Source organism: Oncorhynchus mykiss, chromosome 3 (assembly GCF_013265735.2).
Source record: "Oncorhynchus mykiss isolate Arlee chromosome 3, USDA_OmykA_1.1, whole genome shotgun sequence".
NCBI lineage: Eukaryota > Metazoa > Chordata > Actinopteri > Salmoniformes > Salmonidae > Oncorhynchus > Oncorhynchus mykiss.
This window is the reverse complement of record NC_048567.1, coordinates 7,045,547-7,062,107: the sequence shown is the minus strand read 5'-3', so window position 1 is coordinate 7,062,107 and position 16,561 is coordinate 7,045,547. Positions and strand designations below refer to the sequence as shown.

Genomic DNA, 16,561 nt, shown 5'->3' with positions numbered 1-16,561 from the left:
TCAAATTGAGGAAATCGATGCCTTTGCAGCCTGAATGGAGAATGTTTCATGTAAGAACCGGTCCACCGGGGATACAAGTGTATATAACCGGCTTCATACAATGCCTTTGGACGGTGAGATGAAACCACTCAATATCGCCATCTGCCAGGCTTTGGGCTAAACTCTGTGGCTGTGACAGCTAGTGAGGACCCTGTCTGTCTCTATTAATGCAAGTTCTACTACACTAACTTAGTGGATACATGTCAGTCACACAGTCACTATAACATAAAGTCCACTTCCATCAACATTTCAGTTTATTCAAATAATCATTTCAATGTTGTTCATGTGTCAGATAATGACAAATTACAATAACTGGCAGTGCTTCACTCCAAAATGATTAAGACATATTCTATAAAGATTTATTTCAAATGTTAGAAATAGAACAGGACAACTGGACTAGCAGTTCTGGAGCTATATGAAAAATACAACTAACAATTCTGAAACATATCTGCTTTACGAAACAAATCACCATTTGAATTACCACTTCTTTTTTATATTCATATCAGCTCTCCAGGTGTTCTAACATTATAACACCCTCTTAATGACAGACACTGACAGTAATACTGAAATATTATGTGCACTCGGATACCATACATTAATTGGTTGTCATCTGGCCATGCTAGACAATATGGAATAAATGGAACTTTCTAACTATAAATTCTGCTTACTCTTACCCACATCCTAACTCCTGTTTGACTAAATCATGCACTTGCTCAACAGTTCTTCTGTATTAGCCAATTGTATCCTTTCTGGCATGGTTATCTAGTGACTACTGCAGAAATGCCCTGACCGCTAATTCGGATTGGCCCACTGCCATCAGAGTAAAACCAAAATCAGGTGAGGAGGAATTTCCTCTTTCTGAGGTGTGGGGACTTGGTTGCCTTGGTGATGGCATTCATGAGCAGTCTGGAGAGGCACATAGGGGAGTCCTGGGAGAAGGAGGAGGGAGGGCAGGACTTCTGCAAGACAGAGGAAGAGGAGGGCTTCCCCTCAAGACAGCGTGTCTGCGACAGCATCACTAGCTGGGTTCACAGTCAAAGAGAGAAGTTATGAAAACAACAATATCAAAAAGCCTGCAACATGCAAAGAGCTACAATATAAAAATTATTGTTTATAACTAACTTAACTCTCAGTCTAAGATCCTGTAGACACTTGATGGCCAATCATGTTCATTTTATCCCAATGGGACAACCTGGTTAATATGAGATATGGGGTTGTCTGTGTGAACCTGTATTATTAAGTGTCGAACTCACCTGTATCTGAACACATGCAGTTCTCTGGTCTGCTGGCAGGGAGCAGCATTGGTCCACTAAGTTCTGGACAGGGAGAGCCACAGGGAAGCTGAGAGAGCAGATTGCAAGATCATCTCAGTAAACTACATCTTTGTTTTACTCGATAATCAAACCAAATCAGTCAAAGGGATTTGTTAGACAGATATGTACAAATGTCCCTGGATCAAACTAGCTGCTGTAATAAGATACTTGTGAAAGTTATTGTATACTATTGTTTTTAAACTTTTGGTAATGTTTTTTGATGCAATGCAAATCTGGAATTTTAATGTCATTAACCACATTTCCATCCACAGTTTTATTACGAGTAAGGTCATACCGTATCAAATAAAACCACAACAACTGGAATGGAAACAGGAATTTTTTGTAAAATTGTATAAATACTGACAGATAATTTGTTCTTTTGACATGGTGGGATCTTTTCGTCTGTAAAATGAGTTATGTGAGAAATGGCGGTGGAAATTCCTTTATGCGCAACTATTGATATAATAACCATCATATCCACGTAAACTTGCAGTCACTCGATAATATGGTGTGTGGTCCTTCCACTACGACTCAGGAAACTATGCAGTTTATTAGGCTACAGATGAAACAAGTTATGATGAACTTCACAGGGTGGTGAAGATGCACAGTGATGCTCCTTTCCAGTAAATATCGAAGGTTTTATTCTGGTGACATTATGATTGATGCTTGACTGCCATTTAAAAAATGTAATACTGGTCGCTGTTATCCATAATAAATCTCATCATGTAGACTAGCTTACCCACACTGTATCTGCTAGCTGTTGGCTAGAGCGAATGTGCCAAGACCAGAGTTGGCACATTTACTATTTATAACAACCGTTTCTGAACTTTAGATTTTTATTCAATAAAATGAAGAAAAAAATAAATTTCGTGTGCACTACAAAAATCAGCAACAAGTCATTTTGGTGGAAACACACCACTTTTGGGAAAATGCGCAAATTTAAAATCTGTCGCCAGTCGGATGGAAACATAGCTACAGTCACCATCTACTACAGTGAAATGTACCCTTTCTGAAAGGTCTGGTTCTGTCACCCAGAAAGATAAACAATCGGGCTGGGCAGCATAAAAATGTGACTGAGGAGGAAAAAGGTACAATTAAACACACACACACACACACACACACACACACACACACACACACACACACACACACACACACACACACAATCAATAAACCTAAACAAACCCTTACATCTTGATGATCTTGTATGTTTCACAGATGTGTCCGAGGTTGTGGGTCTGTGGTGCGTCAGAAGCAGAGTCAAGCTTTTGTTCATAGTCTGGATGAGGGGCGAGTGAGGAGAAACAGGTATACCTGTCCTCACCTTCTCCCACATCACAACAGGAGGAGTTGTGAGGCCTCCCCTTCTGCTCTTCCTCACAGAACCTGTCAAGCTCCTCACGCCACTAAGAGAGAGGTGGAGAGATGTTCTGTAAACACTTGAATTGATCAACACTCGAACTGTACACACACACACACACACACACACACACACACACACACACACACACACACACACACACACACACACTCCTTACCTTTCCCTCAGCACAGGGTAGCACGTTCTCCAGTCCCTTACAGCAGTGGTTGAACCCTCTCTCCAGGCGGTTCATGGCCTTTGATTGGCGGGCCAGCCAGCCAAAGCCTGTACGTGGCAGGCACTTGGTGGTGGAGAGGGGTCGGCTGTTGTGTAGGCAGCAGACCAATCCAATGTTGTCGAAAGTGGGGCGTCCAGGGGGGAAACTGATGTCAGAGTCTCTGGGAGTAGCTTGGGGGCTCTTGTGCTTCTCTCCTCTGACAGCACATGGACCAGGCTGGGACCTGGGAGGAAAGGACACAATACATGTAGTCATTAGTTGCCAGGGCTGTGGCGGTCATGACATTTTGTCAGCCTGTGATTGTCATGCAAATGACTGCCAGTCTCATGGTAATTGAAGTTAATTAACATCAACACGTTTAACATCTCCTGGCTTCTACACACAGCTTACAAGCCACTGATGCAGACCTTTGGAACATCTACATTTTAAGACGTCTAATAGATCCATTTAATATAGCCTACACCATCACAATAAATCCATTATTTATTTTAGACAGGTTTAAAAAAACATGATATGATGAAAATGTAGTCTATTTCAGAAGAACAGAATAGAATACTCTGAGTTGTCCTTGTGTTAGGCCCTGATCAGGCTATGCCATATGGCTGTGGGATACACTAGTTCATTTAGCAGAAAAGATTTTCTTAGAATTCCGTGGCATTGTTTTATAATATGAAGAATACAATTGAACATAGCTGAATAAAATAGAAAGGATATTTTCTCCAAATGATTTGAGGGAGTGAACACATGCTGCTATTCTGTGTTGAGCGGTTAACAAAGAAACAGGTCCTCCTGTATGCCTAATGTTTTGTTGTTAATGCACCTTTAGTTGTGATATACAGTACCAGTCAAAAGTTTGGACACACCTACTCATTCAGGGGTTTTCTTAATTTTTTTTACTATTTTCTACAGTATAGAATAATAGTGAAGACAGCAAAACTATGAAATACCACATATGGAATCATGCAGTAACCAAAAAAGTGTTAGCAAATCAAAATATACTTGATATTCTTCAAAGTAGCCACCCTTTGCCTTGATTACAGCTTTGCACATTCTTGGCATTCTCTCAGCCAGCTTCATGAGGTTGTCATCTGGAATGCATTTAAATTAACAGTTGTGCCTTGTAGCTTGTGAGGTGTGGAAACACTTTGTTGCTTTTATGAATTTTGTCTTGCTGCTTTTTATTTTATGTTGCTCTGTCTGTATGCTGCGTCTTGCTTGTCCTATGTTGCTCTGTCTGTATGCTATGTCTTGCTTGTCCTATGTTGCTCTGTCTGTATGCTATATCTTGCTTGTTCTATGCTGCTATTGTCTATATTGTAATTGTTTTTAATAACCTGCCCAATTAGCCGGCTGGCTAAAACCGGCACTTTTACTGAAACGTTGATTAATGTGCACTGTCCCTGTAAAAATAAAAAATAAACTTAAACTTAAACTTAATTTATGGAATTTCTTTCCTTCTTAATGCGTTTGAGCCAATCAGTTGTGTTGTGACAAGGTAGGGGTGGTATGCAGAAGATAGCCATATTTGGTAAAAGACCAAGTCCATATTATGACAAGAACAGCTCAAATAAGCAAAGAGAAACGACAGTCCATCATTACTTTAAGACATGAAGGCCAGTCAATCTGGAACATTTCAAGAATTTTAAAAGTTTCTTCAAGTGCAGTCGCAAAAGCTCTCAAGCACTATGATGAAACTGGCTCTCATGAGGACCGCCACAGGAAAGGAAGACCCAGAGTTACCTCTGCTGCAGATGATAAGTTCATTAGAGTTACCAGCCTCAGAAATTGCACCCCAAATAAATGAAAATGGTGAAAATCTGTCCTTTGGTCTGATGAGTTCAAATTTGAGATTTTTGGTTCCAACCGCCATGTCGTTGTGAGACACAGAGTAGGTGAACGGATAATCTCTGCATTTGTGGTTCCTACCGTGACGCATGGAGAATGTGGTGTGACGGTGTGGGGGTGCTTTGCTGGTGACACTGTCAGTGATGTTTTTAGAATTCAAGGCACACTTAACCAGCATGGCTACCACAGCATTCTGTGGCGATACGCCATCCCACCTGGATGGCGTACAGGACAGTGACCCAAAACACACCTCCAGGCTGTGTAAGGGCTGTTTGACCAAGAAGGAAATTGATGGAGTGCTGCATTAGATGACCTGGCCTCCACAATCAGCTGACCTCAACCCAACTGAGATGGTTTGAGATGATTTGGACCGCAGAGTGAAGGAAAAGCAGCCAAATAAGTGCTCAGCATATGAGGGAACTCCTTCAAGACTGTTTTAAAAGCGTTCCTCATGAAGCTAGTTGAGAGAATGCCAAGAGTGTGCAAAGCTGTCATCAATGCAAAGGGTGGCTACTTTGAAGAATCTCAAATATAAAATATATTTTGATTTATTTAACACTTTGTTGGTTACTACATGATTCCATATGTGTTATTTCAAAGTTTAGATTTTTTTCACTATTATTCTACAATGTAGAAAATAGTCAAATAAAAAATTAAGACCCTGGAATGAGTAGGTGTCCAAACCTTTGACTGGCTATATGTTTTGATGTTTAATACATTCTAAGGCTGCATGATGTGACTAATGATGATTTGAATAAGAAAACACATGAAAGTTATGTGCTCTGCTCTGTTTCTTCCACAGGCTGCACACACTTCATCAGTCTCTCATTCACAATTTGACAAGCACTTGATCATGTTCTCACCCATCAGACTATTCTCAATTTAATCTGGTGTGTACATGTAGCCTACCAATATGTGTGAAATTACTTTTGATTAGAATGCTCCACAAAAAAAATGCATGTAATCCGTAGACTGCACTTCAATAGTGAATAGCGAATGGAGGTTATGTGCAGTTACTGTATGTTTTTAAAATGCAAGCATAGGCAGCGCATCCATAAGGCTAGGAGAAGCTTTTCCTAAAGTAAATTGAATTAAATTGCCAAAATTATATAGCCTAATTAGCCTACTCCTGTCTATAAAGAAATACATTAAATCACTCAAAATAGGCTACTAAAGCATGATTTGGCCACAGAGGATATTTATTTTGTTGTGGATTGTTTTAAATAGACTTGCCTACAGTTGGAAGGAAAGGCAACGTGCAATTTGGGCAGATTATTGTTGAGTTGCGACTATCTGTGAAAGTAGAGGCCAAGCCAGGCATATCGCAATATTTCAAAATACAATTGCGGGAAAACATAGTTTGGACAGAAAATGGTTATCGCTGTAAAGAGAAGACAATGCAAGGACTAATCTGTCTTTTAGTTATCAAAATTCTCAATTAAATAAACAACAGAATAGCCTATTTTATTGGCACCAACTGAGAGCAACAGCAATATCCTTGGTGAGTGCACATAGCGCATATTCACAATTTTTCAGTAATACTTTAAAGTTTGTTTTTGGACAATAATTTCCTCTTCCGACTTACGTCGAAGTTTGTCCCTCTCCTTGTTCGGGCGGCGTTCGGCTAGCCATCGCTGATCCTCTTTTCATTTTCCTTTGGTTTTGTCTTCTATCACACTTGGTTCCAATCCCATCAATTACATGTTGTGTATTTAACCCTCTGTTCCCCCTCATGTACTTGTCAGATTGTTTATTGTAAGTGCTTGTGCAGGTCTGTCCTGGTGTGAGTCGGGTTATGTACCCATTATTTGATTGTTCTGTTTTCCGGTGTTTTTTTTTTATATTAAACTGCGCCGTTTGGAAAAGTTTTGCTCTCCTGCGTCTGACTTCTCTGCCGCCAGTACACACCCCTTACAGAATCACCTACCTGACTACGGAGTCAGCAGGAGCAGGTACCCCGGGTATAGGGGTGGAGGAGCGCGTCCGGGAGCACGCCGCAATGCTCCGCCTTCTTGGCACCGCCATGGACCGCGTTGTCCAAACTATGGACCACTGGGAGAGACAGGGAGTTCTTCCAGCACCTACACCAGCACAACCGGGGTCTCCTCTGAGCGCCCCTCTCCCTCCTGGTCCCAGTGGGATTTGTCTCTCCCTGCCCCAGGAATAGGATAGAAAGGCTGCGAACTGCCAGGGGTTCCTTCTTCAACTTCGGGCCGTGAGAGGGTGTCCGCCCTCGTCTCGTGCCTCACCGGGAAAGCCCTGGAGTGGGCCAATGCCGTGTGGAGAGAGGGAGATGCGGCGTTGGACCAGTTTGAGGAGTTCACCCGCCTGAGGGTAGAGCATCTGAGGCAGGGGACGAGGAGCGCCCAGGAGTTCGCCCAGGAGTTTAAGACCCTGGCTGCCGGAGCGGGATGGAGCGACAGGGCCCTGATCGACCATTACCGCTGCAGTCTGCGCGAGGACATCTGTCGGGAGCTGGCCTGCAGAGACACCACCCTCACGTTCGACCAGCAGGTGGACTAGTCCATCCGGCTGGACAACCTGCTAGCTACCCGCGGACGTTCTGATTGGGGTTTGGAACCCATCCTCCCGCACCCCCTCTCCGATACCCATGGAGCTGGGAGGGGTGGTGCACAAGGAGACCGGAGGGGTTCCAGCTCGAGCACTATCTGTGGCCGCAGAGGTCACACTGAAGGTCAGTTCCGGGTTGGTTCCTCTGGGGATCGAGGCAGCAGGCAGTGCGCTCTGGTGTCACCCCAGGTGATCCGGCACCATTTTCACCCAGAGCCCTCTGTTGCACATGGTTGTGTTTGTCACTTTCCCTGAGTATTCCCTGCATTCCCAGCATAAGGCACTCGTTGATTCAGGCGCAGCTGGGAATTTTATTGATAGAGCTTTAGCCTATAGTTTAGGGATCCCCATTGTTTCCGTGGCTGTGCCTTTCCCCGTTCACGCCTTAGATAATCGACCATTAGGGTCAGGGTTGATTAAGGAGGTCACCGCTCCTTTGGGCATGGTGACGCAGGGGGGTCACAAGGAGAGAATTAGTATCTTCCTTATTGACTCTCCTGCATTTCCAATGGTGCTGGGCCTACTCTGGTTAGCTTGTCATAACCCCACAGTTTCTTGGCCACAGAGGGCTCTCACGGGGTGGTCGCGAGAGAAAAAAAAGCATGTGCTGTTTCTTGCCTTATGCACATACTGGGCACCATTAACATATTATAATATTGTCACCCATTACACTAGTTTAATCTTGCCTTTACATATACTAAATAGGGATGCTCAATATATTGTGGACATTTCGGAATCGGACGATATTAGCTAAAAATGCCAACATCGATATCAGCCGATGTCTAGTTTAACGCCAAATGTGCAAAACCGATGTCAAAACAGGCGTGCATACCTATATAACGAAGGTAAATGACATAATGACGCCACGTAAAAGTTTGCGCTATTTGTGCAACACAGCATTCCTAAACTAGCCCACAATGTATGCTGTGTGGATGGAGCAGTCAACAAGTAAAAATGTCAGCAAGACAACTCAAAGGTGAAATCCATTAAAGCCAAGATAATGGGATTCATTGCCCTTGACAATCAACCGTTCTCTGTCGTTGGTAATGTTAGCTTTTGCCAACTGGTCGAGCACCAGTTAACACTACCAAGTGCGCTATTTTTCTGCCGTTGCCCTACCGGAGTTACACAGTAATCTCATCACTGCTATTATCTTGACGACATACATACTATGGAACGCCGCTTGAGTCTTTGCGTGTCAAAAAATATATGAAATTAGTTTGGATTATTATCATGCAGCTATCAGAATAGGGGCAGGGGGAAGAATACATGTAATACATACTCTATGAAGATGGTGCCGAAGAACATGGCTGACGTTTTACTTTCTCCCGACCAATTGTGCTTTTTTGTTTGTTTTTTTTGCAGCTTGAGTAACTTATTTTTTTACTCATTGTGTACATAATGTTGCTGCTACCATCTCTTATGACCAAAAATAACTTCTGGACAGAACAGCGATTACTCACCACGGACTGGAATAAACTTTTCCTTTAATGAGTCCGACGAGAAGGATATCTTTCTTTCATTGGAACAGGACCAGATCCTCCCCTTTTGTGTGAAGAAAAGACGCAGGAAAAGGTGCTGCAGATCGGGCATCCTTCTGAGAATCAGTAAGCGAGCGAGTAAACTCACACTGCCATCTGTTCTTCTTGCTAACGTGCAATCATTGAAAATATAATGGATAACCTACAATTAAGATTATCCTACCAAGGGGACATTAAAAGCTGTAACATCTTATGTTTCACGAGACGTGGCTGAACGACAATATGGACAATATAGAGCTAGCGGGATTTTCCATGCACTGGCAGAACAGAGACGCTACCTCTGGTAAGACGAGGGGTGAGGGTGTGTGTCTAATAACAGCTGGTGCGCGATGTCTAATATTAAAGGAGTCTCGAGGTTTTGCTCCCCTGAGGTAGAGTACCTTATGATAAGCTGTAGACCACACTATCTACCAAGAGAGTTCTCATCTATATTATACGTAACTGTCTACTTAACACCACAGAACGAAGCTGGCACTAAGACCGCTCTCAACCAATTCTATAAGGCCATAATCAAAGAAGAAAATGCTCACCCAGAAGCGGTGCTCCTAGTGGCCGGGGACTTTAATGCAGGCAAACTTAAATCAGTTGTACCAAATTTTTAACAACATGTCACGTGCAACCAGAGAAAAAAAAGTCCTAGACCACCTTTACTTCACACACAGAGATGCATACAAAGCTCTCTTCCACCCTCCATTTGGCAAATCTGACCATAATTCTATCCTCCTGAGTCCTGCTTACAAGCAAAATCTAAAGCAGGAAGAACCAGTGACTCACTCAGGACTGTTTTGCTAGCACAGACTGGAATATGTCCTATGGTCCTTTGCTGTTGATCTGGGATTGACATAATAAACGGCTCTCTTTCCACCGGATGTGTACCAAACTCACTAAAAGTGGCAGTAATAAAGCCTCTCTTGAAAAAGCCAAACCTTGACCCAGAAAAAAATAATAAATAATCGGCCTAGATTGAATCTTCCATTCCTCTCAAAATTTTTAGAAAAGGCTGTTGCGCAGCAACTCACTGCCTTCCTGAAGACAAACAATGTATACGAAATGCTTCAGTCTGGTTTTAGCACTGAGACTGCACTTGTGAAGGTGGTAAATTACCTTTTAATGGCATCAGACCAAGGCTCTGCATCTGTCCTCGTGCTCCTAGACCTTAGTGCTGCTTTTGATACCATCGATCACCACATTCTTTTGGAGAGATTGGGGAAACCCAAATTGGTCTACACGGACAAGTTCTGGCCTGGTTTAGATCTTATCTGTCGGAAAGATATCAGTTTGTCTCTGTGAATGGTTTGTCCTCTGACAAATCAACTGTAAATGTCGGTGTTCCTCAAGGTTCTGTTTTAGGACCACTATTGTTTTCACTATATATTTTACCTCTTGGGGATGTCATTCGAAAACATAATGTTAACTTTCACTGCTATGCGGATGACTCACAGCTGCACATTTCAATGAAACATGGTGAAGTCCCCAAATTGCCCTCGCTAGAAGCCTGTGTTTCAGACATAAGGAAATGGATGGCTGCAAACTTTCTACTTGGACAAAACAGATATGCTTGTTCTAGGTCCCAAGAAACAAAGAGATCTTCTCTTGAATCTGACAATTAATCTTAATGGTTGTACAGTCGTCTCAAATAAAACTGTGAAGGACCTCGGCGTTACTCTGGACCCTGATCTCTCTTTTGACGAACATATCAAGACTGTTTCAAGGACAGATTTTTCCATCTACGTAACATTGCAAAAATCAGAAACTTTCTGTCCAAAAATGATGCAGAAAAATGTATCCATGCTTTTGTTACTTCTGGGTTAGACTACTGCAATGCAATACTTTCCGGCTACCCGGATAAAGCACTAAATAAACTTCAGTTAGTGCTAAATACGGCTGCTAGAATTTGATCATATTACTCCAGTGCTAGTCTCCCTACACTGGCATCCTGTCAAGGCAAGGGCTGATTTCAAGGTTTTACTGCTAACCTACAAAGCATTACATGGGCTTGCTCCTACCTATCTCTCTGATTTGGTCCTGCCGTACATACCTACACGTACGCTACGGTCACAAGACGCAGGCCTCCTAATTGTCCCTAGAATTTCTAAGCAAACAGCTGGAGGCAGGGCTTTCTCCTACAGAGCTCCATTTATATGGAATGCAGGGGTGCGTCACTTGAGTGGGTTGAGTCACTGATGTGATCTTCCTGTCTGGGTTGCCCCCCCCCCCCCCTTGGGTTGTGCCGTGGCGGAGATCTTTGTGGGCTATACTCGGCCTTGTCTCAGGATGGTAAGTTGGTGGTTGAATGTATCCCTCTAGTGGTGTGGGGGCTGTGCTTTGGCAAAGTGGGTAGGGTTATTTACTTCCTGTTTGGCCCTGTCCGGGGGATCATCGGATGGGGCCACAGTGTCTCCTGACCCCTCCTGTCTCAGCCTCCAGTATTTATGCTGCAGTAGTAAGTGTCGGGGGGCTAGGGTCAGTTTGTTATATCTGGAGTACTTCTCCAGTCTTATCCGGTGTCCTGTGTGAATTTAAGTATGCTCTCTCTAATTCTCTCTTTCTCTCTTTCTTTCTCTCTCTCTCTCGGAGGACATAAGCCCTAGGACCATGCCTCAGGACTACCTGGCATGATGACTCCTTGCTGTCCCCAGTCCACCTGGCCGTGCTGCTGCTCCAGTTTCAACTGTTCTGCCTGCAGCTATAGAATCCTGACCTGTTCACCGGACGTGCTACCTGTCCCAGACCTATTATTTGACCATGCTGGTCATTTATGAACATTTGAACATCTTGGCCATGTTCTGTTATAATCTCCACCCGGCACAGCCAGAAGAGGACTGGCCACCCCTCATAGCCTGGTTCCTCTCTAGGTTTCTTCCTAGGTTTTGGCCTTTCTCTGGAGTTTTCCTAGCCAACGTGCTTCAACACCTGCATTGCTTGCTGTTTGGGGTTTTAGGCTGGATTTCTGTACAGCCCTTTGAGATATCAGCTGATGTACGAAGGGCTATATAAATAAATTTGATTTGATTTGCACTTTTTGCACCAAAATACGTGCACCAAAATCTCTAGGAGACAGATCGCGTCTCCTTCCTGAGCAGTATGACGACTGCGTGGTCCCATGGTGTTTATACTTGCTTACTATTGTTTGTACAGATGAATGTGGTACCTTCAAGTGTTTGGAAATTGCTCTCAAGGATGAACCAGACTTGTGGAGGTCTACATTTTTTTTCTGAGGTCTTTTCCCATGATGTCAAGCAAAGAGGCACTGAGTTTGAAGGTAGGCCTTGAAATACATCCACAGGTACACCTCCAATTGACTTAAATGATGTCAAATAGCTTATCAGAAGCTTCTAAAGCCATGACATCATTTTCTGTAATTTTCCAAGCTGTTTAAAGGCACAGTCAACTTAGTGTATGTCAACTTCTGACCAACTGGAATTGTGATACAGTGAAATAATCTGTCTGTAAACATTTTTTCTAAAAATGACTTGTGTCATGCACAAAGTAGATGTCCTAACCGACTTGCCCAAACTATAGTTTGTTAACAATACATTTGTGGAGTGGTTGAAAATGAGTTTTAATGACTCCAACCTAAGTGTATGTAAACTTCCGACTTCAACTGTACATGCACAAATTACCTCAACTAACCTGTACCCCCGCACACTGACTCAGTACCGGTGCCCCTGGTACATAACCTCATTATTGTTATTCTTATTGTGTTACCTTTTATTATTACTTTTTCTTTTAGTCTACTTGGTAAATATTTTCTTGACTCTTCTTGAACTGCACTGTTGGTTAATGGCTTGTAAGTCTGCATTTCATAGTAAAGTCTACACTTGTTGTATTCTGCGCATGTGACAAATATAGTTTGATTTGATGTAAATACACTTAAATAGCAAATAGAGGGCGCATTTCCTATGGTTAATATTCATGCAGCCAAGTAGGCTATACTCCTTTGGAAAGCGAAGCAATGTACATAATATTAGGAACGTTGAGAAATAAATATAGTAGGCCAAGCCTATAGAAAGCTGATGGGATCCTCTTTTTAAAAGAGGCCAAAAAAATTCCCACAATTGATTAGCCTATAGAACTGTTGCGCAACATGAGCTCATGGGCACTCATGAAGTGTTTGATTCGATTTTCGATTGACATTTCTATTGATGTCAGAGTGATTAGAGAGACAGTACGGTGCTGAGTACCAGCACATTAGCAACTGACTGTTAGCAAGTTTGGTACTCTACTAATGATCATCAGCACTATCAGAGTGCAGTTTTGGAGAAGCCTAGTTACCGTGACTAAACAGTCACGTGGAATTTGACTGCGGTCATGACTCGTAACCACCAGTGTGGCGGTAATACCGTCACCATAACAACCCTGCCCAAAAACTAAAGTAAACCTCTCTCCCTCCCTTACTTGTGACAAGTGTTGGGGTTAAAGGTGAAGCCAGGTTCAGGTATGGGGGTGGTCGGCAGGTAGGTGGGGTCTGGGTTTTCCCTATGGAAACAGCTCAGTCTGGCCCCGCCCTCCTTCTGGCAGCAGTGGTGATGGCGTGTCTTCACTCCGGACTCCTCAGTACAGAATGTGGACAGGGTCTGTTCCCACTGTAAGTGACATATACAAACATCAATTCACACATGAAAAATAGAGATAAAAGAAGTCCTAAAATGGTGAAGATACAACTTTAGTGGGCCTGACTCATGAATGCCTTCCCATCTACACAGCTACACAGCTATACAGATAGACTCCAAGGCTAATCTGTTGTGTCTGTATGGGCTTTCCTTCTACTGAGTCTCATCTTCCCTGGGCATCCTCTGTCCTCATCACTACTGCATCTGTGCACCTAGAAGGTGGTTCTGTTGGTACACTAGGAGTGAATGGACCTAAACAGAACTGAACGCAACACGAAAGGACAGAATCCAATGTTGCCACAGAAACACTCACCGCCTGTGTAACGCAGCACAGCGTCACTTCCTGGACCTGCTGTTTCCCGTTCCCATGGCAACATGCGCTGTACCAGGACTCTACCCGGTTGACTGCTTCAGCTCGACGACGAAAGTGGCCTCCGCCGTTGCGGGGGAGGGAGTAGGAAGGGTACCGCGGACGATGGCTGCTATGGAGACAGATGGCCTGGAGGTTTTTATGGGAGGGCCGGCCAGGGGGGAAGAGGACACTGGGGTAGGACTCCCCAACCGAGCGAGGCCCAGCCATTGGCCGAACTCCAGGTGTAAAGTCTGTGTCCGGGTACTGGGTGATCTCCCCTGGAAGACAAATATACACACAGCACTGTGAGGGCATTGAAACACACACACACAAACACACACACACACACACAGTACATGTCACACTAACTTTGCAGGAAATCCTCTATGTCAAAGGAGGCCTCTCTCTGTAACATGCCAGGAAGGGATCTGTTATCTGTGGAAGGGATGAGAGAATGTAAACACACACGCCCACACGTACTAGTTAATAAATAAGCCATAGCATTCTGACCATGTGATGTCAGTACTGCTGTATACCACCTAGATTTGTGGAAATCATGAAATCAGAATACTTAAAGCTAATATGTAACTTTTTGGGTGACCCAATTCACATAGAAATGTGACTTATAGATCTGTTATTCTCATTGACAGCAAGTCTAAGAAGCGGGAGATCTGTTCTAAGTGTACTATTTCTATGATTCCCATTTCTTAAGTTACATTTTTGCTTCTGGTTTTGTATACCAGCTTCAAACAGCTGAAAATACAAATATTTTTGCCTATTGAAAATGTATTTCATAGCGGTTTAGATGGTACAATGATTCTCAACACTACACATTGCTTGTTTTGTCACAAACTGAAATTAGGCTAACTATTTGAATTGTATCAAGCAGGAAATTGCGGAGCGACTTCTGCATATTGCACCTTTAATTAACATGGTGTGAATTCTCTAGTCTAGATTTTTGTTATATCTAGAATACTAGTTATACTGTTAGTAGACTTGGACAAAGTTGTTCCACACTAAACTGGTGGAATGGAATGTATCACGTCCAACAAATAATGTTTTTCTTCATGATCTTGATAGGGCATAAAAATTCTGTGCACTTCTAACAGACCATGCACAAACAGAAGGGGAGCCATAAACACATACCAGGACATAAAACAAGGACAGAAAGAACTGATGACTACATGCAAAAACCTTGTAGGCTACAAACCTTCAGACGAGCACACCAGCACTAATGCACACCAGCACGCTAGAACCCAAGACCAACCCATTTTGAGTACTGATACGGGAGTTATCCTTGTCCTCTTCCACTGGACTGTTTCAACTCCCTCTGTTTTGCCCTCTTTCACCCCCCACTCTCTTTCCCTGTGTTTAGCAAAGTTGTTCCAAAGCCACGCCAAGTTCAGGAAACGACTTGACAAACGACAGCTGGAATCCCTTCTTTTCAAACCGTTATGTCCTTATGGAGTGGTATGAAACAGAGAATGAGTGTGTGAGAGCTGTGAGAGAGCATAAATACATGTATGATTGTTCTGTGATTGGAGGGAAAAGAGGGAGGTATTTTCCCACCATTAGTCAGCAGTGCTATGTATTCATGGATGGAAGCCAGTCTTGCCCCCCCCAAAAAAATTAGCCAATAACAAAATAAATAATTGTCCTTCATTTCGCAAGAGGTTGAATGTATCCTCACACTATGGAAAGCAACTGATTGTGCAAAACAGCGCCTCTTTCTATGTGTAATATCAAATGCAAGGGAAGCTAGCAAGCATTTGGTCTCCCTTGATAAAACAATATAGCCAATCAGTGTTGAACTAAACCTAGTGAGCTCAACTGTGAATGGTCCTGGCACACCCAAAAAAGTGTCAAGGAAGCCAGTTTGGATTTGGCTGCAGTCCAATCACATCACATCATGTCACATCCAGAAACAATTTGAATATTGTTGTGTTGTTGTCCTCCAGTGACTAGCTAGCTAAAATTGTCCTAAATTAGCCATGGATGAAGATAGAGTTTTGGGCTTGTGGTTTTACGTGGTTTCATCTTCAATGCCCTTGCTGATGGAAGGAGGTTTTCACTCAAAATCTCTCTACATGGCCCCATTCATTCTTTCCTTTACACGGATCAGTCGTCTTGGACCCTTTGCAGAAAAAAAGCCCCAAAGCATGATGTTTCCACCCCCGTGCTTCACAGTAGGTATGGTGTTCTTTGGATGCAACTCAGCATTCTTTGTCCTCCAAACACGACGAGTTGAGTTTTTACCAAATGTCTATTTTGGTTTCATCTGACCATATGACATTCTCCCAATCTTCTTCTGGATCATCCAAATGCTCTCTAGCAAACTTCAGACGGGCTTGGACATGTACTGGCTTAAGCAGGGGGACACGTCTGGCACTGCAGGATTTGAGTCCCTGGCGGCATAGTGTGTTACTGATGGTAGGCTTTGTTACTTTGGTCCCAGCTCTCTTCAGGTCATTCACTAGGTCCCCCCGTGTGGTTCTGGGATTTTTGCTCACTGTTCTTGTGATCATTTTGACCCCACGGGGTGAGATCTTGCGTGGAGCCCCAGATCGAGGGAGATTATCAGTGGTCTTGTATGTCTTCCATTTCCTAATAATTGCTCCGACAGTTGATTTCTTCAAACCGAGCTGCTTACCTATTGCAGATTCAGTCTTCCCAGCCTGGTGCAGGTCTA

At 43.2% G+C, this 16,561-nt stretch overlaps 1 protein-coding gene across 3 annotated transcripts; it reads right to left on the bottom strand.

The window, feature by feature from the left end:
• Positions 1-275: 275 nt before the first annotated feature.
• On the bottom strand, positions 276-15,373 carry LOC100135938 (extracellular matrix protein 1). Of its 3 annotated transcripts, XM_021588832.2 has the most exons (8): positions 15,083-15,373; positions 14,242-14,307; positions 13,834-14,150; positions 13,306-13,493; positions 2,891-3,173; positions 2,544-2,758; positions 1,293-1,380; positions 276-1,061 (listed from the first exon to the last, which is right to left on the bottom strand). In XM_021588832.2, exons 1-8 carry the CDS (start codon positions 15,141-15,143, stop codon positions 873-875), a joined length of 1,407 nt encoding a protein of 468 aa, XP_021444507.2. In that variant the 5' UTR covers positions 15,144-15,373; the 3' UTR covers positions 276-872. The 3 variants fall into 3 exon arrangements, with proteins under 3 accessions (XP_021444507.2, XP_021444515.2, XP_036823184.1); XM_021588840.2 differs by lacking the exon at positions 14,242-14,307 and having other exon boundaries at positions 15,083-15,372; XM_036967289.1 differs by lacking the exons at positions 276-1,061; positions 1,293-1,380 and adding an exon at positions 1,753-2,475 and having other exon boundaries at positions 2,522-2,758.
• Positions 15,374-16,561: the final 1,188 nt, after the last annotated feature.

Excerpts from the sequence above, each read along its gene's own strand:
- LOC100135938 (XM_021588832.2), bottom strand. The coding sequence starts at position 15,143 with ATGGGTTGGTCTTGGGTTCTAGCGTGCTGGTGTGCATTAGTGCTGGTG. Across the intron at positions 14,308-15,082 it reads GCTGGTGTGCTCGTCTGAAG|ATAACAGATCCCTTCCTGGC; the intron begins GTTTGTAGCCTA and ends TCCCTTCCACAG. Across the intron at positions 3,174-13,305 it reads AACCCCAACACTTGTCACAA|GTCCCAGCCTGGTCCATGTG; the intron begins GTAAGGGAGGGA and ends CTTTCCTCCCAG.